This window comes from Ambystoma mexicanum, chromosome 1p (genome assembly GCF_040938575.1).
Source record: "Ambystoma mexicanum isolate Mex_15411 chromosome 1p, UKY_AmexF1_1, whole genome shotgun sequence".
Lineage (NCBI taxonomy): Eukaryota > Metazoa > Chordata > Amphibia > Caudata > Ambystomatidae > Ambystoma > Ambystoma mexicanum.
Window position 1 is genome coordinate 732,504,763 of NC_090921.1, and position 24,570 is coordinate 732,529,332.

The window sequence follows — 24,570 nt, forward strand, 5'->3', positions numbered from 1 at the left end:
GCCAGATGTTTTGACATACAGCTCCCATTTGCATTTGTTAATGGTGAAGGATCATGGGAGATCATGTAGTCCAACATATCTGGAGAGCCGCGTGTGTTGCAGACCCATGACCTAGGCACTCTGTTGCATAGATCCTCTCAACTTTCTGGCAACACCCTGTGGTAGTTGGCAACCCCTTAGCCTGATGTAAGTGTGCAAGCGAGATGGCCGAGGAAAGCGATATTGTTGCTGATGATTTCATGCTACAAAGCGTGCAATGCAGAGGAATTAACCTTGCATATATTCTATTGATAAAAAATATATTATTTGAGCAAGTTTCATCTGGTTTGGCACAAAGAGAAAAAGGACTTTCCCCGCTTGATGTTATTTTAGGGTCTTGCAAAGCGCTTCTCTTCAGTTAACTCTCCTTCGATGCACTTTGACAAGGAAGTGTAAGAAGCACTGGGTTGAAAGATGTTTTGGTGGTTCTCAAGGTGAAACGTCTGCCCTATTAGTCCCTATTCAGTCATCCTGGTGGTGGAAAGCTTGGAAGGCAGTGTTGCGGAGTCAAAGGTCAACATTACTCAAGAAGTCGGAAGTACTATGAGGCCTTTTTCCAAGTTGCACTGCCGCTGTGGCCTGCTTGCAAATCTCGTTGGTTTTAGTTCATAGTTTTGCATGGAGCTTGGTATGCTTCAAATACACGATGTCTCCCCTTGTGCACGCGTTCCCTGTTACCCCATGCATTTCATTAGTCGCGTGCAGAGGCGTTGCTAGAGGGAGGCTAAAGGGGCTATAGTCCCGGGTCTTTTGGTTGTAGCCCCGGATAGAAGCTCAGGTGCTACAACCAAAATGCTAGCTAGCCCCGAGTCCCACCAGTCCCGACATTAGCTTAGCCCCTGATCTTTTCCAGACCTAGCAACACCCCTGGTCGCGTGCACAGGCATATATCGGGTATAGTCATGGCATTGGCAAAGTAGGGGAATGATTCAGCAGCGGCAGTAATGCGATGTACCTCGTTCCTGCACGCCATCTGCTATGGCTTGATTTCTTGTTACAGCATGTTCTCAGGAAAGAAAAAATATGTTTTGCCACCCATTTTTTAGCAACCTATTATGTTGCTCAGAGTAAATAATGTCCTATGAGTGCGCTCTCTTTCCCTATTTTTGCCAACCTCTGAAGCCTGAAAAGTAGATGACCGCAGGGAGCAGTAACTGAAAGGAACATCTTCTATTACATTTACAGAAGGCTAAATTTGCACCAGACGTGCAGATGAACTTAACTGGTCTGCAGTTAAATCTCAGTTACCAGTTTAATGGAATCCACACTACAGAATAATTGCTCATTTTATTATAGCCAATATGATAGCTCACTGGGTTGAGTGCTGGCTGCTGCAATGTGTGTGTGATCTGCAGGTTGCAAGTTTGAACCATCTCAGCCTTTCATCCTTCTGAGGTCGATAAATGAGTACCAACACAGGTTGGGTGATATTGTATGCATATTTGTTCTATAAAAAAGGGCTTAAGCGTAAGTGCTATACAATAACATATTATCATTTGGCCTTGGACGTATGTTTGCATTCACAGTAATTTTACAATATGGATCTTTACACACAGATATTAATGGTACATATGGTGATCCATTCTTGTATGAAATGAATATCACATTAGTGAAATCATAACCATATTTTTCGTAGTGTACTTGGGAACAATGTAATTTGATGCCTCTTCCTGTTTTGTCAAGGGGTGAAAGGTCGTGTTCATGCCACTCCTGCACCTCGGAGCTGTGGACCCTGTCACAGAACTGTATGCAAAGTTATGTTATTTTATGAGTTGTGTTGTAATGTAAGAGACACATGAACCCTCCATAAGTAGCATTTTCTGTAAAGTCATGAATTGACGTGATTCATGGATGATGCTTTGAGGGAAACTTTTTTGAGGCGCAGGGTGGCCACTTTTTTGAGGAGAGGGGTGGGCCACTTTTATTTGGTTGTCCGGGCCTATTTCTTGTCCCAGTCCGACCCTGCACCCCGCCCTCACCCCCGATCCTTCACTATGGGTGTGCTCTTTATGGCCATCCTCCCTTGGTGCCCTTCCTACTCCCATCACCACTGTCAAGAATCTGGGGGTTGTGATCTCTTCAACCCTTTTTATGGAACATCAGGTCTCGGCAGTCTGTAAGGCAGGACACTTTCATTTGAGGGTCTTGAGGAAAGTACTTCCCCCCTCATTCCCTCTAAACTCAAACTGCCGGTCGTAGCTGCCCTGGTTCTGAGTCAGCTGGACTATTGCAACTCTGTCTTGCTCAGCCGAAAGGTCTGGTTCAGAGACTTCAGCGCCTACAAAATCTTGCTGCTCGGCTGGCCACTGGCTCCCTGCATGGAGGACACATTACTCCAGTCCTGCGAGGAGTTCACTGGCTTCCTGTTGCTCAGCGTGTGAAGTTTAAGTCTGTGTGTCTGGTCCACTGGGCCCTGTCCAGCCTGGGAGAAGAGTATCTCTGTGACAAATTCAGTCGCTATGTTCCTAATTGGCTCTTGGGTTCTAGGTCTGCCAGCCTACTCTGTGTACCTTTTTTCCGACGCAGGCGGTCTTTCTTTGTGGCGGCAGCTCACTTGTGGAAGGACCTGCCACTCACACTCCAAAATATCTCTAATAATCTACAATTAAGGAAATCCCTGAAGACCTTTCTTTTCTAGGGTACAGTATCTTAGCTACGCGGGCTCCCAGCGCCAAGATACCCTCGGGTGGTAGAGCGCTGTATAAACTTTGCTAACATAACATGTTTTCACCTCCTAATAGAGAGATGCTTGTGTGCATTTTTTGGCAGAAGTTCCTAAGGAGAAGTTGCTCCTGGAGAGAGATTGGTACTAGAAATACTGCTCCTCCAATATGGAGATGCTGCCCCCAGAAATGTTTTTCTGAAGAGGCGGGCCATAGAGTGGTCCTGTAGCTCCTCTTCCTAGAGAGATAGTTTGTGATTTAGGAGGGAGAAGATGCTCTGCAAGATGCTCGTGCCGTGCAGCTCCTGTGGGAGACGCTACTCTCGGAGAAGCTTGTGCGGCTCCTCTTCCTCACATTACGGCCGGTGAGTCAGCAGGCTCTGCTGATTGGCTGACGCCAAGCTCCAAGATGCAGCAGTCACTGCGAGGCTATGGTCCATGAATAAGCATCAGGAGGAGCCCTGCCAGCCCAGCTCTTGCTGCACCTGCCCATTCATAAAACGTGCAGACGCCGTAAGGGGAGGCGTGGGACCACTGTGCTTGCAGGGGACGGGGAGTGAGCGTGTTCGCCGCGTGGATACCCCAGATCCGCGTTTGGACCTTGACGCACCCTTTGATCACAGCGAGCGTATAGACGCTACGGGAGCGCTCCTTGACCGCTTCACCCCTGGGTAACATTCTGCAGCCAGTCTGTGCAGTGAACCATCCTCCCCTGACGACGTTCCACAAAGCAGCAGCAGGAACACCGTCCCTAGCACGTGAGAGGATGTGCAGAGGTCTGGCCTGGATGTGACAGCCCCGGGTGTGTGCGTTTCCCCAAACACGATGAGAGCACACGCCTTGCTTCAGTGACGGCCAGAGGATGCTGAACAGTGCCAGCTGCAGTCGATGCGGAGGGGATGCTGAACAGTGCCAGCTGCAGTCGCTGCGGAGGGAGGACGGAAAGGAGGCACTGCTGAGAGAGCACAGATGACCAGGCGGAGCAGCAAACACATTTGATAGCACTGCGTCCCCGGACCCTGAGTTGCAGGCACTCTATCGACGCGGGCAGCATCAGGGATCTCTGTCGGTCCACAGCAAGGGGGCCAGCTAGGCGAGGGTCAGGCGCTGACCGGGATCTGCGCTAGAACCAGCATTGCCTAGAGCACTAGTCAGCAAGCACCATTGGAAATCGCCCGCGGGACTGCCATCGCGGCTGAGCCAGAACGATTTAACGGATATCGCTGCCTGCCACAAACAGGACCACTGCTATTTTGAAGCTTGAAGCGCCTGTTTGCTGGTCCGTCGAGGAGCTTCACAGGGGGCAAATGAGGATTGGAGCCTGATTCGCTATGAAAATATGTATTCTTTCTAAAGAGCATCTTTCCGTTTCGAGCCTAACCTTTTTCAACCCCACACAGAAAATTATCCTCGCCAGCCTTCATCAGATTGAGATGGGAACTGGTGGTGTTTTAGGAAGGGCCGATCTCCCGTCTCTCTTTCGTGGTGTTCATTTCCTGCCTGTCACCGGTTGCCAAAGCTGCTAGCAAGAGGCTTTCTCGTGCAAATGCCCCCTCACAACATGGACTAGTATTATTAAATATGTGCACCCCCTTCAACGAGAAATTCACGTTGGCGTCGGCGTTTCGATAGCCATACTGTGGTGCAGAGGTGTGTTAAACCAGCATTCGGGCATCGGGTCTTTGGAGAAGAGTTGCTCGGCTGGTAGTGATCTCAGTTAGAGGGGAAACCTCACCTGCCTTGTGCCGGTCCTCCGAGTACTTCGTCCCTTGGTGGTAGCTGTAACATTATGGGACGAGTAGGACACCCGTTTCTTATTGTGAATTAACCTTTGACTGGAGTGTTGGTGGTGCCTCTGCTCCTCAGCCCGGCCCTCTGGTTATGTGCTGAAGTGGACTGAGCAGAACTTGGGTGGATCGCAAGAAAGCCTACACCCACTTGCACTACTAATTCCCTACACTGACCACCTCTCATCCATCTCCTCAGAGCTGCTCCTCCCCCTCTGGCAGGAAGCTGGCTGGGCAAAGGGGTTAATGAGCAGCGACTTGGCGTGTAGGGTTAGTGTGCAGAGGGTTGGGTGTTAGGGAGGGGGGGGAGCACAGGGACTGATGAGCGACAGGCTAGGAAGATGGTTGGTGAGTAGCAGACTAGAGCGAGGGGTTAGTGAGTTTCAGGTTGGAGAGGCGTTGAGACATGGTGGGTTCCGATGATGTGTTTGTGAGTACCTAGTTTGGCTGAGGTTCTATTTTGTGGAAGGGCTGTTGACAAATTAGTTGGGTCGAATGGTTAGTGAAGAGCTTGCTGGGCACAGAATTTGGCGAGTAATGAACAGTGGACAACCAAATGACCACCTCTCTGTAGCATAAATCCACCCTCTGCCTCCCTTTTCCCTTTAAGCAGATTCTGCTATGACTCAGTGACTATTGATTACCTATCAAGCAGATGGAAAGCAGGTGATTGGAACAGGAAGCTCTGCTGGCAGTTGGATTCATTTTTGGATGTCTAGTAATAGTGGTGCGAGGCTCTCCTGCCTCTCCTTGTGCAACTTGCAGTACTACCTCTGTCTGCTTTAATCTCTTTTGGCTTGCATTCGTTGCAATCTTGGATGTGGAAATTGTTATTCTCTGAGGGCATTTTGTTGATCGCAATTACTTGGATCCAAGGATATCAAGGTAGTGATCTGGGTCTTTTCTTTTGGTTTAACACCAGGTGATAAAATTGTCACACATGGTGCCTGCCCTTTTCTCTGCTTATTCATGGATTGGAAGGTCCTTCTGGGCCCTACTGTCTAGGGCCAACCAACACCTTGTGCCAGACTATGAGAGAGCCGCCTTCTCCTAACCCCTTCCATTCTTGCCAGTTCCCAGCCAGTGAACAGGCTCTCCCTGCCATGGATCTTCTACAGAAGAGCAAATATAATCACTTGCGCAATGAGTCAGTCAGTTCAGTGGAGGACGTGGTGATGATTGGTGCTCTCTCTCCATCAGGGTCTGACCTCATGGTGGGAACCCAGACCCTGCCCAGCTCTGTCTCGTCTTCTTCGCTGACCCCCATGCTGCCCATCGGGGAGCTGTCTGAGTCTGAGGACAGTCCCACCACGCTCTGCTCATTCTTTCCCAAGATGGGCAATCTAAAACTATCCAACCCGGCCAACCTCTTGAACTTGAAGGGCTTCTCGGTGGGTGGGAAGGACTCTGTGAGCCTGGGGGAGATTGGCGAGCCAGGCGTGCCAGCACAATCGCAACAGTCCAGCCCTGACTCAGCCAGGACTATTACTGTTTTCTCGCAGGATATGAACAAGCTGAACTGTGGGAAGAAGAGCCGTGTGGAAGGAGGACAGCTTGGAGGCGATGAGTGGACTCGTCACGGCAGCTTCGTGAACAAACCCACGAGAGGGTGGCTGCACCTGGACGAGCAAGTGATGGGGCCTGGAGTCTCCTACCTGGTCAGGGTGAGTACATTGCTTCATACATGTCTCTGTGTACTCAATGTCTGTTTCCACGCTCTGCCCTGCATGTGATTACTCCACTCTGAATTGGCAGGAGTGTGGATACAAAGATCTCTGAACCTAATGCTCACTTGCAGCCCCACTGCTTTTCAAATACTCACACTCATTCATAGCTATTTTAATGCAGAACAATTCTAACTAGCACCACCCCATCGCTACACTGACCCACAATTGCCTTTGGTCCTCAATCCTGGCTTGCAGCACAGCTTGATGATCGAATACTGGGACCCCATACCCTTCACACCCACATAACTGTTCCAGTAATGCCTTTGCCACCTGGTATTAGAGTACTGATGCCCACACAAAGCTCTGCCAATGCACCACAACTATACACACGCAGCACCTCCAACTAGTTTTAAAACTACAATGCAGTTTCGCCTAAATCCTGACCTATACCACCCCTCGTCCTCTAGTACTGGGGTCCACACAATTCCTGTACACCTCAGTCCTCACCAGCCCCATCAAATTCCAACTAGGAGCCGGACGCAGTTAAATCTCTACAGCTCATTCCTGGTTTACAGCAGCACCTTCTGTTCAAACTCGGAGACCCACACACCATGCACCTCAATCCTGGCTCATAACACTCCTGCTATTCCAGCACTGACATCTAAACTATTTCAGTCCCAGTACCCATGCAGAGTTCTGGCAATGGAATCTGATATTTCAGCACTGGGGCACGTTTGGAAATCTACCGATCCACTCAGTCCACACCCTTTGTCATTACATTACTGCCTGCTTTTGCTTTTCTATTATTGGGGTTTGCATGATGCACCCAAATCCCGACTTAAAACCATACCTGTTCTATTATTGTGATGGGAGCCACCTCTTTCTTTCGCTGTTGAAGCCCAATGTTCTTGCATTAAGAGCCAAAGGCATCTCTGTTATTGCTGTAGGGCTGCACAATAACCCTGACCTGAAGAACATGTTTTTTTTTCTTCAATTTTTGGACCCACGCACACAGATCCCCTGGAATCAGTTCTGCACCAGTTTCAGAACTAGTAACCACATAGCTCTGCTAATCCAAATCGTGGTCTGCATCATCCCTTTCTATTGTGCGAAATGGTTCCCATTAAGTCGCGTCAAGAAAGGACTACATTTTCAGTTTTATTATAAAAATACCATATATGAACAAGCAAGTCAGCCTCCGAGTCTAGGTTGGGGGTGGCCTCTCTATGCTATTCCCTCCCCCTTACAGGAGGACTTCACCTACTTAGTCCATCCTCCTCACTTCCAAAGGTCTTGAAGCAATAGAGGTTTGCTTCAGTCAGGGCATCCATACTATGCAAGCAGCCTCTAGGCTGGTGTTGCCCTGGGGTCCTCCTCTTGTGTTGAGACTTTAAACCTTTAACCTCACTCTACTCTCCCAACACACGTCTCTACTTTTTTCCACCTTTGTGTCTACTTCTCCTTCCCTCCCTCCCATATGCTATCTCTTGATTTTATTGCTTCTCTGTCTTCTCCTATCTCTCCACCTCCCTCCTGATATCATCTGCTTCCCTCTCAATCTTTCTCATTCCCACACTTCTCCTGCCTGTACTCTCTCCTCCACCCTCCTAGTCTACCTCCTCCTCCTCCTATCTCTACTTCCTTCTAACACTCCTCATCGCATCTCTCTCACTCACAAACAGCAACATTGGTACCAATTTGTCAATCTCAAAACCATACCTTCACTCTATCAAAACACGCCAAAAATCTCTTCCAAGTTCTCCTCCATTTGCTGCGCTCTCCTGTCTGGTCTCTTGGTCCTAGTTCACATCCTCACAATTCGCCCGAACATCTTTAACTGCCAACTGACCCTGGAGGCTTCTTACATCCCTTCTCTACCTGCCTAGAAGGTTCTCTCATTCCTCAATGGGTATTTCGAGCAAGCGGTTTACCTGGGCCAATCTCCTTGTGATCTAACTCTGACTCCCCTGATCTCCATCCCAGGAGAAATTATGGCCACCAAGAAAGTGTCCAGAAACGGTCTTCTGCTCCACTCCCTTTTCAGTCTCCGTTTTTGTCTAGCCTGCCATGCCGTCTCCTGCATAGTTTGTCCTCTGGTTCTCCTCTATACCTGGTAACTCACTGTTCCAACAGGGTTTGGGGAGTGTTCCTGGGTCTCTCCTCTGCAGTCTCTTGCTATTTCCAGCTCTAACTCAGCCCCACTGGCCCCCTGTAGCCAATCTGAGGTTTATGGGGTAGTTGCTGGTCTCCAACGTGGCCCCTGAATGGGGAAGGACAGAAAATGTCCATTAGAACAACCAGTTCCCACAGTTCCGGGCCAGGGTTTGTCCATTGCATCCAATTCCATTGTGCTGGATGCTCCCTGGAATTCCTTCTACATCTATTCTTTATCCATCCATTCAGAGGAGTCTGATAACTGTAGTCCCTTGAATCAAGATGCTAGAACATTCTGTTTGCCAAGCCTCTGGGACATCAGCTGCAACATTAAAAAAAGAAAGAGCTGCCCAGGACCATAGGTTGATGGCCACCTGGTCAGAAAAAGTGACACCAATATACATACCTGGCTTCATGCAAGCCGGCCACAGGGGTCCCCATTAACTCCCCCACACCACCTTTGGGGTATGTTGACCTGGTAGGCCGCCTACCCACGTTGAGAGGCTTCCTTGCCCCCCTCACCCCTTTACAGGGTTAGACCAAAGACCCTGTCAGACTTTCAAGTCTGGGGTTTTCTTACAGCACGGTCACTACACACCCAGTCCTTATTTGCAGCCCTCTGACACTTCAGTACTGGTAACCACACTCCACTCAGTAAGGGTACCTTCATTTAGCTATGCATCCCTTTCGAATGCTTGGACCCACACAGATCTCTGCACCCCCATGCCCCAGTCCTGAACTGCAGCCCCCATACTATTCCAACACTGTAACCCACACACACAGTTCTGTCCGTGCACTTTCATTCTTACCCACAGCCATACTGGGACACAAACACCGCTCTCCTGATTTCTTACCCACAGCAAACTGCATGTTTCTGGGCTTCACAAATGGTGAACTTATTAGCAGTAGCATGATCTCAGATGCTTCAGTCGGGGTGTGGATATTTTAACACTACTTGCTTACCCCAATTCACTCTCGTGCTAATGTGATTGGATGTTTCTAAAAGGTCTGGCCGCAGAGTTTGTTTTCCGATTCAGTCAGAGAAGTCCTTATATTGCCATATATCTATACTGGATGTAAAGACGCCATTGTCCTAGGTTTTGTTTTTCCCCCCACTACTGTCTATAAATTGGATTGGTTTTGAAATGTATACATTGATGTTGTGTAAACGTTTATGGCTTTCAGCCGAAATAAAGTGATGATAGAATGCAATGATGGGCATTAAGAGTAGTTTATTGGAGGCTGAGCGAAGACCAAATGCTTGGAGCAAGGATCAAGCAATAACATTTTATTCTCACGGAACACACAAGAAGGTTTGGCGATCACTCAAGTGTTCACTGCTACAGAAAGTTAAGTGGGGAGGTTGGAGTGCATTTTACCAGGCTCTTGGTAGCCTCCTATTGGGCTCTCACCATGGGATCAGGTTAAAATAAAGGAACAATGGTATTTTGTAGCAAAAGGCAAGGTCCACAATACATCATTCAGTTTCTGCGTTGACTCTCGTGCTCCTGAGAGTCCTCAACAATGAGGCATCTTTCTGATAAATGTCTGTCACTTGTGAGTGTTTGCTCTCCTGCACCAATTGCCGCACCTATCCTGGCCGATTGCTTGATTTTATGGACATGGTAACCACAAGAAGCTTCAGGGTCAGAGCAGCCTCTGGTTCTAGATAGCTGGGTAAACTGCACCCATTGTTGTCAATTCAGATTTGTGTCTTTGGGTTGGTGGATAGTTTATCGTTCTTTGTGGTCTTGCTATTTATACAAGCTCTAGACACTATAGGTGATGAGCTTGCCACAGTCATCTATCCTAGGGCCTGTAGGAATGGGCCATGCTGGTCTCTGGCCCAGGTCACAATGACTTCCACTTCCCTAGCCCTGCTATTTTGGCTTCTCCCTAGCTTGAGCCTCACTGGGTCTGCCTCTCACTTCTTTGCACCCCCTCTGTGGTCTGGCCATCTAGTTTTTACCACTGACTGTCTTGTACCTGGCCCCCACTTTCCACCACCTTCTGCCAATTGCCTCCTGCTTTTGGCCTTTTGGTCATTTTTCCCATTAACTCGCCTCTTATTTGCCTTCCTCTGGGACCTCTGTCTGACTTTCCGCTCTCCATCCTTCTCCGGTGTAACCTTTCTTCCTCTTTCCGTGTCCTGTGTCCCACTTACAACACTAACCTCTGGTGTTGTCTGCTTTCCCCTCTCCATCCCTCTCCTCCAACCCCATCTGTCCATCCTAAATTAGCAACCTCTCGTTGCCAAGCCTTCCATATTCTTTTCTGATCTTTCACTCTTACTTGCTCTTCTTTAAGTGACTCTTGTAAGCTTTCCTTCCTTCTTCCATAACTTTACCTCCTGGCACGCTGCCTTCTTCCTCCACTCTTTCTTCCTCCAGCTTCCTGCTCTGCAATTTCCAACCATCTCCGAACTTCCCTAAGGAAACACAGCCTCTTTTATTCTTTGGATAATGGGATGATTGAGATACTGTTCCGTCTAGTTGGATGCCCTGTGTTTGTCTTCCCCTGCTCCTAAGTCTGTGTTCTCTTCCTGGTCTGGGAGTAAGTCCTCCTTTAGAGACATTGGTAGTTCTATTATTTAAGGGTCAACCAAAAGTCCCATCCAGGTTTCCTGACCTGCATGCGGATATGAATGGGAGCTGTCCTTTCTGCAGCAAACAGGAGTTAAGGAGAATTTTCTTGTCCTCGGATCCTCCTGTTTTCGAGGGCAAGTTCTGCTGCTGATTGGAGAGGGGGAGATGAACACCTCTCACCTTGGTTGTTCTGTTCCTGTGGGACAGAGTAGTAGGGCTCCCTTTCTCATACCTCCATTGTTAGAAAAATGTCTTTCCAGGGTTCCCTATGCCCTTCACCTATTATTCCCTTCCCACAATTTGGTTTGGTAATGCCTTGATGTGTGCTGGGTTTTCAGCCCGAGGGAGCAATGCACTGTGAAAGGTATTGTCCTAAAGATGCCTATTTTGCGGTGGCCTTGTGGAGCCAGTGGATTGTGTCTTGAAGTCTTTCCTCTAAGGGCGCTACCTACCGATCTCGTTCCGGGGTGTCCCTAACCCCCTTCAGCCGAAACCCGCAATGGGGCTTTCATGACAACCAGCGGGTGGGCATTTATAGGACATTTTGAGTGGTGGGAACAAACTCTTCTTCTCTCTACTCAGACCAAGGGGGAGGATGAAGGGACCTTGGGGAATCCGTACTGTATTTATTTTATTTTTACATTTGTATAGCACACATACAGCCCAAAGGCATTATGGCACTGTTACTTGTGGCATACTTAGTTTCATAAAGGTTACATACATGTAATGTAGCCAGGTTACAGATAATCCCATAGCGGGTACATAGAGAGTAAACCGTCATGGGTAAGGTTTAGTTGAAGAGTGTGGTTTTAATCGCTTTGCGGAATGTTAGGTGAGAGACTTCAGCTCGCAGTGGTGGGGGTAAGGCATTCCAATGTAGTGCAGCTAGGTATGGGACGCTTGCCCCACCTGCTCTGGCTCTCTTGACTCTGGGTGTAGTGAGCGGGTTTGTGTAGGGAGTTCTGGTAGGCCTGGTGGATCTAGTGGGGTGCATCCTATAGGAGAGATAGCGTGGGGCAGTGAGATGGATGCATTTATGTGTGATGGCAAGTGCCTTGAATAGAATTATTTCTCTTACTGGGAGCCAATGTGCCGGTTTTCTGGCCTCCGTGATGTGCTCTTTCTTGGGTATTCCCGTGGCTGCTCTAAGAGCGCTGTTTTGTATCGTTTGAAGTTTAGCTAAGTTCTTGGAGGAGGTGCCCAGGAAGAAACCACTCTTCCTCATCGTGGGGCGAGGGCAGGAGCCCCCCCAGCACCCCCAGCCCAGCAGAGGAACCACGCGACAAGCGGGGAACAGGACAGGGCCTGCCTGACCCTGTCCCCACACGGCGCCTGACTCGCCCATGCCGGGCGCAGCGCGGGCTGAAACCGAGGCTGAGCCTCATTTACATCAGCGGTAACCGCCGGCAGGCGGATCACGCCGGCGGCCAGCTCCAAGGCCACTCTAAGGCCTGTTGAGAGCCTGCCTACCCCCTCACTCCACTCTTCCTCATCGTGGGGCGAGGGCAGGAGCCCCCCCAGCACCCCCAGCCCAGCAGAGGAACCACGCGACAAGCGGGGAACAGGACAGGGCCTGCCTGACCCTGTCCCCACACGGCGCCTGACTCGCCCATGCCGGGCGCAGCGCGGGCTGAAACCGAGGCTGAGCCTCATTTACATCAGCGGTAACCGCCGTCAGGCGGATCACGCCGGCGGCCAGCTCCAAGGCCACTGTAAGGCCTGTTGAGAGCCTGCCTACCCCCTCACTCCACTCTTCCTCATCGTGGGGCGAGGGCAGGAGCCCCCCCAGCACCCCCAGCCCAGCAGAGGAACCACGCGACAAGCGGGGAACAGGACAGGGCCTGCCTGACCCTGTCCCCACACGGCGCCTGACTCGCCCATGCCGGGCGCAGCGCGGGCTGAAACCGAGGCTGAGCCTCATTTACATCAGCGGTAACCGCCGGCAGGCGGATCACGCCGGCGGCCAGCTCCAAGGCCACTCTAAGGCCTGTTGAGAGCCTGTTTGGAGCATCAGGCGCCAGGGGCCACGGACCATTAATCTTTTGTGAGTAGTGGGAATACCCTCAGTCTATACTATTGTGCTTTCTGGTATGCCCTCTGCTACTCCGCACCCATAAACGTTTGAACTCGGTTTCTTTAACTGTTTGCTACATATGCTCATGCTTCCAACGCCACCGCCTCTATGCATTACTGCTGCCACCTCTTTAATAGTACAGGCATCCTTAGCCCTTAGTGCTCCATGCCTCATGACTGCTATTTGGCTGTGCCCTATGGTCGCTAACGTACAACCGCAACTGTGTTGTGCCCTATGGTCGCCTAGACCCCACTTGCATTGTGTTGTGCCCTATGGTCGCCTAGACCCCACTTGCATTGTGTTGTGCCCTATGGTCGCCTAGACCCCACTTGCATTGTGTTGTGCCCTATGGTCGCCCAGACCCCACTTGCATTGTGTTGTGCCCTATGGTCGCCCAGACCCCACTTGCATTGTGTTGTGCCCTATGGTCGCCCAGACCCCACTTGCATTGTGTTGTGCCCTATGGTCGCCTAGACCATACTTGCATTGTGTTGTGCCCTATGGTCGCCTAGACCCCACTTGCATTGTGTTGTGCCCTATGGTCGCCCAGACCCCACTTGCATTGTGTTGTGCCCTATGGTCGCCTAGACCATACTTGCATTGTGTTGTGCCCTATGGTCGCCTAGACCCCACTTGCATTGTTGTGCCCCATGGTCGCCTAGACCCCACTTGCATTGTGTTGTGCCCTATGGTCGCCTAGACCCCACCTGCATTGTGTTGTGCCCTATGGTCGCCTAGACCTCATTCGCATTGTGTTGTGCCCTATGGTCGCCTAGACCCCACTTGCATTGTGTTGTGCCCCATGGTCGCCTAGACCCCACTTGCATTGTGTTGTGCCCTATGGTCGCCTAGACCCCACTTGCACTGTGTTGTGCCCTATGGTCGCCTAGACCTCATTCGCATTGTGTTGTGCCCTATGGTCGCCTAGACCCCACTTGCATTGTGTTGTGCCCTATGGTCGCCTAGACCCCACTTGCATTGTGTTGTGCCCCATGGTCGCCTAGACCCCACTTGCATTGTGTTGTGCCCTATGGTCGCCTAGACCCCACCTGCATTGTGTTGTGCCCTATGGTCGCCTAGACCTCATTTCGCATTGTGTTGTGCCCTATGGTCGCCTAGACCCCACCTGCATTGTGTTGTGCCCTATGGTCGCCTAGACCTCATTCGCATTGTGCTGTGCCCTACCTATAACGCCTATGCCCCCTTCACGCCACTCCCCTGTACATTACCTTAGCCCCAGCATGCTACTCTGCCTGACTGCGATCATGTTCCCTTTCTGTGTCATGCAAAGTAACATACCCTGCACTGGCAACAGTTACCTAGCCTATAATAATGGTTTAGTCAGACCCGCCTGCCCAAGACACCACCCGATCACCTGCCCTACACCATTCCTGCCCACCACACCAGCCTTCCCCCCGGATACCAAGTCCGCCCTTCCCACCCATAGACATGCACACGTTCCGCATGTCGCAGCTAACACACACCTAGCTGTCTATAAGCAGAACACCATCAACACGAGAGCATCTTGCCCTACCATTGACTACAACACCTCTACATTAGCTAACCCAACCAACTCCCGTAACACTACCCTCATCCCCTCCGATCGGAATTCGAGACTTGGCGCTAGAACCCACTACAGACCTAGCAAAGGCCCTACCAAATCACTCAATAAGATCAACCCTCACACTGTAACACCCATCAACACTATCCATCCCAGTCTTAAAGGAGCTCTCCTAAATGTCAGATCATTAGTCGCCCATGCCTCAGAAGTCGCTGACATCATTCTAACAAACAACCTGGACTTCCTTGCGGTAACCGAAACATGGCTGCACGATGCTGCAGGTCCATCTCTTACCCTAGCCATACCTGATAACTACACCATCCTTAGAGCAGATAGACCGAACGCTCGAGGTGGCAGCGTAGCTATCATCTTTAAGACCACGCTTGACATCAGACTATCCTCTGCTCCCCCACTCAAATCCTGTGAACACATTACAGTCAAATTTCAAACCTCCCCTAAAAGTACTATTACGCTGCACTTAATTTACCGACCCCCGGGCCCTCCTGGCTCATTTGAGGAAGACATCACTTCACTAGTTGCTGAAAGTTCCAAACCATCAGCACAATTGATTATACTCGGAGACTTTAACCTTGGGTTTAACGACCCCCTAGACACCCCAGCCACTGCCCTGGCCATGGCATTAGAGGAGCATGGCCTCCAACAACTTTGCTCCAAACCTACCCACTCGAAAGGCAGAATCCTTGACTGGATAACTACCCTTAACTGCAACATTACTACGAAAGATCCCACACAACTTATCTGGACTGACCACCACCTCCTCCCGTTTGACATTCTTACCAGCAACTCAGCACATAAAAGGCCTATCATGGCACCTGCCTGCCCTACTAGGAAAAAGAGCAATATCACAGCGGAAGCCCTAATACCTCTGGTGATCCCTACTTTAAACGCACTACCCGCCACAATGGACTTGAACCAACTGGTCAACACCTACAATGAGTCCATGGCCAAAGCCATTGACATCATTGCCCCACTGAAACTGCGCAAAGGAATACCCAAAGCGCACCTGAACACATGGTTCACCCCGGAGCTCAAAACCCTGCGTCAACAAAAAAACAAACTTGAAGCACTCTGGAAATCAGTGCCTTCTATAAATAACAGAACCAATCTCACCAACATCTCCACCCTCTACAAAAATGAGATTATACGGGCCAAGAAAGAATCTCTCAATACTAAGATCTCCCAGGCAAGCTCCAGTACTAAGGAGCTCTTTAACATACTAAAGGAATTAGAAAACCCCATTACCCCCACTGACTCTTGCACTAAGGATAAACCCTGGTGCACAGGGATCCAGAATGCCCTAGCTAACAAAATCTCAGGGCTCCAAACTAAAATCAACAACAAACGACAACAACTCACTCTCGATCCCACCTCCTTCCCCACGCCCCCTCCACCCACTGCCACTAATTCAGGCTTCACCTTCAAAAAGGTATCCATATTGGAGGTTCAGAAAATTATAGCATCCCTCAAACCATCGAATTGCAAGGGGGACAGCTGCCCCGCACAGATCATAAAAGATGCAGCTAGGGATCTCTCCCCATTTATCACCAAATTAATAAACCTGTCCTTCGCCAACAACATGGTCCCCAGCAATCTGAAACAGTCCTGGGTCCTACCGCTACTAAAAAAAACTACTCTCAACCCTGACATCCCCACGAATTACAGACCCATTACCACCGCCCCATTCCTACTAAAAATCTTGGATAGAGTGGCTTATTTACAAATCCAGGACTACCTTGATGCCAATCACCTACTAGGAACTCGCCAATCTGGCTTCAGACCACAACACGGGACAGAAACGGCCCTTGTTGATCTCAAATGCCAGATAGACGAACTCAAAGACAAAAACAAGGCTGCCATCCTTCTACTCCTTGACCTCTCCGCTGCCTTTGACCTGGTCGACCATAAAATCCTGTGCAACCATTTATCTCTGGCAGCACACTTCTCCCACTATGCAGTCACATGGATCCAATCTTTCCTGGACAACAGAACCATGCGGGTCTTCTCCCCCCTAGCAGCGGCTGACCCCATCCCCATCACCTGCGGTGTCCCACAAGGATCCTGTGTCTCACCTACCCTTTACAATATTTTCACCAAGCCCTTATTCGACAAGCTGGACAATCTGGGTGTCACCTATACTAACTACGCAGATGACACCCAGATACTCCTCACCTTATCAGGCAACTACAACAAGGACGCCAAATGGATCAATGAAGTCTTTTCCATCATTCAGGCATGGATGGCCACACATGGCCTATGCCTGAATGATGACAAGACTGAATTGCTTCTTGTCGGCTCACCGAACACTATCAGTAAACTCTGTCCCGGCTACACTAGCTTCACTATTGACGGTAACACCATACCCATTGCCAAGAGCGTAAAAACCCTCGGCTTCTACCTAGACACGAACATCAACCTAGCTAAACAAATCAACATAACCGCCTCAGCCACTGCCCACACCGGTAAACTTATCAGGGCCTGCAGACCACTGATCTCCCCTAGCAACTGTCTCATCCTAGCCAGAGCACTCATTCAATCTAAACTGGATTACTGTAATAGCCTCTATGTAGGTGCCAACAAAACAGTAATCAATAAATTGCAAGTTTTACAAAATAACGCACTCCGTGCCGCCCTCAATATTCCTAGAAGGGAACACATCTCCGCCACCAGAACTGCCTGCAAATGGTTGTCCATCCAACAGAAAATTGATTTGAAAACCATATGCCTTACTTACAAAGCCCTCAATCATCTTGCCCTACCCTACCTCTCGAACAAATTTACACTAAGACAGAACACTAGAACCACCAGATCGTCCAACTCATTACAACTAACAGTTCCCAAATACTCCCTCAAAAGAGCCGGAGGATCCAGCTTCCCAACCTTGGCATCACAACTCTGGAATTCCATCCCACTGGATATTAAATCCACACCTACTTTCCAACCTTTCAGAACCAAGGTCATTTCCTGGTTAACCAACAAATAACTGTCCTACCACATATGTATGCACTCCGAATGTCCAATTTTATGTATATTGTTTGAATACTATTATCTATGCCCTATCAACACTGTACTATTGTCTTTTACCTGTAACCTGATGTTCAAAGCGCATATATACCCCCGGGTCAAGAGCGCTATATAAATAAATAAACAAACAAACAAACAATACTCAAGTCTTGACCCTGTTATGGCTCTAGCAATTGTGATGCAATTATCCTTTGATAGAAAGGGTCTGGCTGCTGCCAGCAGTTTGGCATGATAGGCTGCTGTTGAGGCAATGGCGTTAACTTGTCTGGTCATTGTTAAATTTGAGTCTAGATAGACACCTAGTGTCTTTACTGCATTTGCAACTGGTATTTTTATGCTGTCAATGGTGAAATGAGTGAATTGGGCGTCAAGGTTCTTGACTGTCTCTTTAGAGCCCACTATGAGAAGTTCAGTTTTGTCTGAGTTAAGGCATAAGCCGTTTGCTGCCATCCAGACTTGAATTGTGTTGTAGATGTAGTAAAGAGTCTTTGAGTCAGTGTCGTAGTCTCCTGTTAGGGTGATGAGGATCTGGGTATCGTCAGTGTAGTTTGTGTATGAGATACCCAGGGAGTCGAGGATGAGGAATAGGGGTTGAGTGAAAATTTTGTAGAGGGTGGGCGAGATGCATGATTCTTGCGGGACACCGCATAGGATAATAGTGGGTGAGGCTGATGCCAGGTCTGAGAAGACTTGCATGGTCCTCCCTTGTAGGAATGAGGCGATCCATGCTGTGGCATTATTGGAGAAGTTGGCTGTAGTGGAGAGGTGGTGGCATAGGACTTGGTGGTCGACGAGGTCGAAGGCCGCTGATAAATCTAAGAGGAGGAGGAGAGCAGGTTTCCCTTTGTCCCTTACGTCGTCCATTTGGTTTTGACACTTAACATAGGTTTTATACCCATGTTAAGTGTCACTGTTCCCTCTGTGCCAGTCTTGTGTCCATTTCATGGCTTCACTATTGCCTCAGTCTATGTGTTCCAATGTTTCATTTCTGTTTGAGCCAGTACAGTGTCCCTGAGCATCCAAACTGAACCACCCTGGCTAGCATGATCCATAGCAGACGTTGTTGTAGCATATTAATTCCAAACGTTTCTGTATGCTATAGGTGTGACCTACTGTCTGTGTAGAGGCCGTGCTGGATGCTTGCATTTTCCTTCTCAAATCTCAACATGTAACAGTAAGTTAGCCTGCATGGGAGCAAAGAAGATTGTCAGTGTGGTGACTGCCGGGGGTGTTCTGTGGATGTCGAGGCTCCTGTGAGCCCCTGGCGATCAGCGAGCTGCTATTCAGTCATCTGTCATGAAGGCTATTTTTGGGCGAGTTAACAGCCAAACACATACAGCTCAAGACACTTCTTCATTTACAGATCTGTGTTTGAAACGCAGTATAAGGAAGGGAGTGCTGCATGTTCAGAATGCAGTGTATTTCAAGTGCAGTTTGTCAGTCAGAAACCTAAAAAGCAAGCGCACTAAAGGGTAGAACTGAGGTGCATTCAGCGCTATGTTTCTGTCCCAGTACTGAAACCTAAGGAGGATACCGACGCTTTATATTGAGGCGCCACAAGTGAGTTCTTTTGCATGTCAGAGAGCCACTTGTCCTGTTTTGTCGACTGAATGTTTCTACTTGGCAGCACAACTTTTTAAACTTGGTTAAGAGTTAGAGCCCCTTATGCCCGACTCCTTTTGTGCACTGTTTTCAGAAATGTATTAATATCAATTTGGATCCATTAGACAACCGTGTAATTCAGCATGTGGATGTTTTTCTTTTCCAAAAAACGTAGGGTTGTCTCTTCTGCCACAGTTTTTGGCAAAAACTATTATTTAAAGGCGTGATATCACGTGTTCTATCATTTTATTATCTTACGTTTTCAAACATTGGCGTAATCGACGGTTGCACCTTGGAGAACAGCAGCAGGATGTTTACTTGTAAATGATCCCTCAATTGGAATTGTGTAGGGAGTGGTGAGGAACCATTTTAGGATACATTTTTGCCACTGCAGCAACTGTTTCAAAGAAACAATGATAAATTGATGACTGGGAAGCCTGAAATTGTTCAGTTGTGGCTACATCTCGTCTGCAAGTCAGCAGAGGGCCATATTGTATCACAGGCCTAGACAGTGGACAATAGATCTAAAAATCACACTCTTCTCTTATCTTTCTCACCACCTTTCCCACCCTCCACGCACATGTGCAAGCATGCAAAAGTGCATCTACATAGGTATAAGAGTGTCTGCATAAGTGATCTTGTGTGGAGGTGTGGGCGCGCCTATGCGGCTCTAATGTAAAGATTCTTTAACTTAACAGTGTCTCGCATGACTTTCTCAAAGATCACAGAATGCCCAGAGGAGACTTAGCAAAGTTAGTTTTCAGGAGCTTCAGTTTTGGGGGACCTGGGATTACCTAATGTTTAGTACAAAGTATGCAGTCCTCTGAAAATAGATATTCCTCTGGACGCCACTGCAAGAGGACAACATCTCGGTACAAAACTTGCTTGCTGGCAACGTCCTGTTATGGGCAGAGTTCTTGTAATTAATTTATTTATTTAGTCCATTTATATAGCGCGCAAAACCCACAGGCATCTAGACACTTTTTGCTTAAGCGATTGGTTACATTTCAGTTTTGTTGCCTGACATTCCAATCAAATAGTCGGGTAAGGTGGTGATAGGTTATATATTACATAGTATCTTACATTATGTGCGTTATTTACAGTTATTTACAGGTGGACTGACAGTGAGTTATACATTCTGTGCGAGTATTGTAGGTCGCAGCATCATAGTCCAGCACAGTGGAAACAAAAGTCATTGCAGTCGATTAAAAGTGTTACTGGTCGCATCGTAAGGCAAGTGGTTAGGTACATGAGAGGTATACAGGCAGTAGTGAAACAGTGAGAGCTATGAGCACCCTGTGGGAGGCAGTTCTCAGCTAAGGTTAGTTGCGGCCTTGGATAAAGAGCCACCTTTTAACGCCTTTGCGGAAGGACCATATAGAAGGGCCAGACCTTAGAACTATGGGCAATGGAGTTCGAAGACTTGCCGGCTATCACTGGAAAGCTGACTCTGCCTGCTTTCTGACGCCTAAAAATCTAGGTATAGCCACTAGATTAGCATAGGTGGATCTGGTGGGTCTGTTAGACTGGTTTTTGAGATTTGGTTGACGAGGTACGCTGGGGCATTGTTGTGGAGGCATTTGTGTGCCAGTGATTGGATTTTGAATTTAATCCGATCACGGACTGGAAGCCACTGTACGTTCCGTCTGGTAGATGAGATGTGTTCATGTTTGGGTTTGAGTGCTGCTCTAATTGTGTTATTTTGCACAACTTGTAATTTACTCAAGTTTTGGGCATTGGAGCCAGCAAACGGGGAGTTGCAATAGTCGATTCTGGTAAGAATGAGTGCTCTTGCCAGCATGATGCAACTGTCTGGCGGTAAGAAGGGTCTGATAAGTTTGGAGAAGACAATGGCATTGACTTGCCTTATTAGGGTAAGTGCAGAGTCAATGTAGATGCCTACGGTTTTTATCTCATTGGCTACGTTTATGATGTTTCCGTCAATGTTGAGGGACTTGTAGAGATTGGGTAGTTTGTTTAGTTTGGGTTGACTGCCAATGATGAGTAATTCAGTCTTCTCATCATTGAAGCATAACTAATTTTGAGCCATCCATGCCTGGATGGTGACGTAGATTTTGTTTAGTGTGTTGGAGTCGGTATCATAAGTTCCCGTGATGGGTAGGGGAATTTGGGTGTCATCAGCAAAGTTTGTGTATGTGACACCCAGTTTGTCTAGACTGTCGAAGAGGGGTTTGGTAAATACAAGTGGGTGAGACCTACAAGCCTTAGGGCACTCCACAGGAGACAGGGGCCGAGTCTGCTGCTGAGGAGGAGAAGACTCTCGTTGTGCGATTAGAGAGGAAGGATTCAAATCACTCTATAGCTTTGGGTGAGAATTGGGCAGCTTTTGCTAGATGTAGACACAGAATTCTATGCTTGACCAGGTCAAACGCTGCGGATAAGTCAAGAAAAAGAAGCATCGCTAAGTCCCCTTTGTCCTTGATTTGGTCCATTTGGATTTTGAGGTGTAACAGTGCTATTTCCGTCCCATGGCCTGGACTGAAAGCAGACTGTCTGAGGCCTAGGAGGTTATTAGATTCCAAGAACTTCTGTATCTGTAAGTAGGCATCTCTGGCTAGAATATTCAAGAGGAAAGGAAATGTTGTGTTTGGTCGATAGTAGGGATGTTAGGTTCCACTGTCGTTTTTTTTAAGCAATGGGAGTACCCAAGCTTCTTTTAGATTGTCTGACACTTTACTGGAGGCGTATGAGTTGTTGATTAGGCTGGAAATGAAGGGTGCCAGTTCATTGACACAATCCTTGATCAAGGTAACTGGGCAGATGTCCCCTTGGCATCTTGACGGCTTCAGTCCGTTGATAATTTTAAAAGTTTCCGTTATGCAGACCAGTGTGAATTCGAATTTACGCGCGACCTGAGGCGAGGTTGTAGGAAGGTTTGTAGAAGAGTCAAGGGTACGTTTTGGTTTTCTTGGTTTCGATTTTGGTTTCGATTTTGTTTTGAAGGGTGATTTTGTTGCAAGCGCATTTTGGACGGTAGAGCGGCACTGCTGATCTTTGAAGCAATGATCTGTGCTTGGGGCCAGTGATTCCAGTTCACGAAGTATCGTGAAGAGTTCCCTGGTGCTTGATTGGGCATTCTCAAGTCTCTGGTTGTATGAGTTCCCTTTAGCTTTGCTAGTTGCTTCCTTATATTCACTAGAGGAGGTGGCAAAGTGTGCCTTGTTTGCCAGTGAGGGAGTTTTTTTTCCATTTCCATTCTGCTGATCTTTTAGCAGAGCGCAGTGTTTTACGGTTCGCCGAGAACCAGGAGTTGGCATGAGTGATAGCTTAGTGGAGCTACTTTGTTGATGGCTGCTAGGAAAGTTTGGCTATATAGGGATACCATGGATGTAGGATCTGAACTGGACGTAGGGGGGCTGGTTGTTGGAAGGGCAGCATATTGTCACAATTAATATTCTGCTGATTTCTTGAAAGAGTAGTTAAGTGAGTGGGCTAGGTTTAGGAGGTCTGGTGATGATTGCGGTCCAGAAGTGAATGATGTTGTGGTCAGACCACGGGCATGGAATATATTAGTGACACAATTGGTATCTGCAAGTCAGTCCAAAGTTCGTCCTTTTTCGTGTGTTGGGGTGGAAGAACGGTGGGTGCAGCCTTGGGCTTCCATTGAGTTGGCGTGCTTGGGTGTCTGTAGGGTCGTTCAAGCCTAGGTTAAAGTTAACAAGAATTATTATTTTGGATAGAGGCTTTGAGTTGGATGCTAGAAGTGAGGCGATATCATCTTTAAATGAAGATAATGGGTCTGGCGGTCTGTAGACAATGTGGATGGTCAGGGAGCAGGTGGCTGTGAGTGAATAGTGTGATTACTTCCCCATATGGGAATGTGTGGTCAGTAGATGTTTTGAGATTGATGTTATTTTTTGCTATAAGGGCAAATCCACCCCCTTTACAGGTGATTCTGTCTTTCCTGAAAAATGGTATACCCTTCAGGGATAGCAAAGGGAAGTGCCTGAGGCTGAGTGCAACCACGTTTCAGTTCAGTGCTTGCAAGAATGTCCAGGTCATTGGTCTTGATGAGGTCTGCAATATCGAAGTAGTGGGCTGGGAGGTATCTAAAGTTGATTAAGGCTCCTTTCAGGCGAGTCGTGGTGTTAGTCGCGTCAGTGTCCTTAATGTTGGCTTTTGGTACTTTCGGTTTATTGGGCTTTTCTAAGTTCAGTGATGGTTGGTCCGCAAGTGATTCAGCCATCCTCCTGACGTTAAGTTTAGGTGTGCTTAGATGGCCTGAAAAGGCGAGTGTCTGAGTACCACTGGAGGAAGGGTTGTTTCTTTTAGAGGTAGGCAAGGTAGGTGAGCCACCATTCTTAGTGGACGAATGTGTGTGTGAAGATAGGCATTTGTGGCGCATGGTGCTGAGTCGGGATATGTGTACAGTATTTTTCTAGGCTCATGTTAGGCAAGAGACTATTTGTCCGGGGGGCTGGTGGTGAGGTGAAGGTGTGTATTATTAGTAGGAGCTGAGAGGGAGGAATGTGTGAGTTAGGGGTGGAGGAAGCCATTTGCAGCTTTTAAACACTGGAGGGGGTAGTAATGCTACCATTTAGCATTGATAGCCACTCACTGAGGGCCGCCTGGGGCTGTGTAGGGAAAGTGAGAGGCTCCATCAGCCTCTCCTGGTTTTGAAGGTTAGTGGCAGGTAACTGTAAGTAAGGAGTTTATTGTGGAGGTTTGCGGCAGAGCGCTCTTGGGTTTTGAGGCTAATAGGTGCAACAGGGCATGCTGATGAGTACAATGGAGCAATAGGCTAGCATGCACAACAGGGCATGCTGATGTGTAATAATGGTTCCTAGATGCGAGAACCATTTGGAAAGTCACCGCAATAGACTGCCAATGGCCCTGCACAACCCTACTCTATCATATTGATGGACTGAGCACAGAACTGTATGATTCTGTATTTCCGTGCTTCCAGCAAGGCTACATCGACCAAGAGAGCACTTAAGAGTGGCACAGGAAGTCTTCAAAGATCTTTTTGTGGTACCTACTTAGTGCAAAGATGCCACCCAAAATACATTTTGTGCCTCCGGTAGTCTGTTTGTGGCATAGACGTTGTTTTCCACCTGTAGTTAGCACCCGTTGATGAATGTTAAGAAAAGCACTGCAAAGAGATCCCACCAAGAGAAATTTAAAGCATGGCTCTGTTGTCTGCATATCCTAATGCAGGCTTTGTGGACATTCTCACCCACTAAGCTTTTCTACATTTGCTATTGGTCTTCAGAAGGCTTCTACTAGGCCTACATCCCATCTTGAGCATTGCCAGTGACCATCTGTAACGAAAAGACTACTACTCTGCAAGAGCCCATGAATGAGAGCTGTCTAAAACTCCTACTTTGCCCCCACATTACTACTAAACCAGCTGCAATCCCGTTCATAAAGGTGAAA

General features: G+C 48.3%; 1 protein-coding gene across 4 annotated transcripts in view; it reads left to right on the plus strand.

The window, feature by feature from the left end:
* The window catches only part of SHC1 (SHC adaptor protein 1), a 604,616-nt gene that overhangs the window by 175,200 nt on the left and 404,846 nt on the right, over window positions 1–24,570 (plus strand). For 3 of the 4 annotated variants that reach the window (XM_069650221.1, XM_069650218.1, XM_069650220.1), the window contains one exon: window positions 5,991–6,152. In XM_069650221.1, coding sequence (XP_069506322.1) covers window positions 5,994–6,152 — 159 coding nt within the window. In that variant the 5' untranslated portion in view covers window positions 5,991–5,993. Of the gene's footprint in view, window positions 1–3,127; window positions 6,153–24,570 lie in introns of those variants that run through there. The other variant, XM_069650215.1, reaches the window with a different exon arrangement.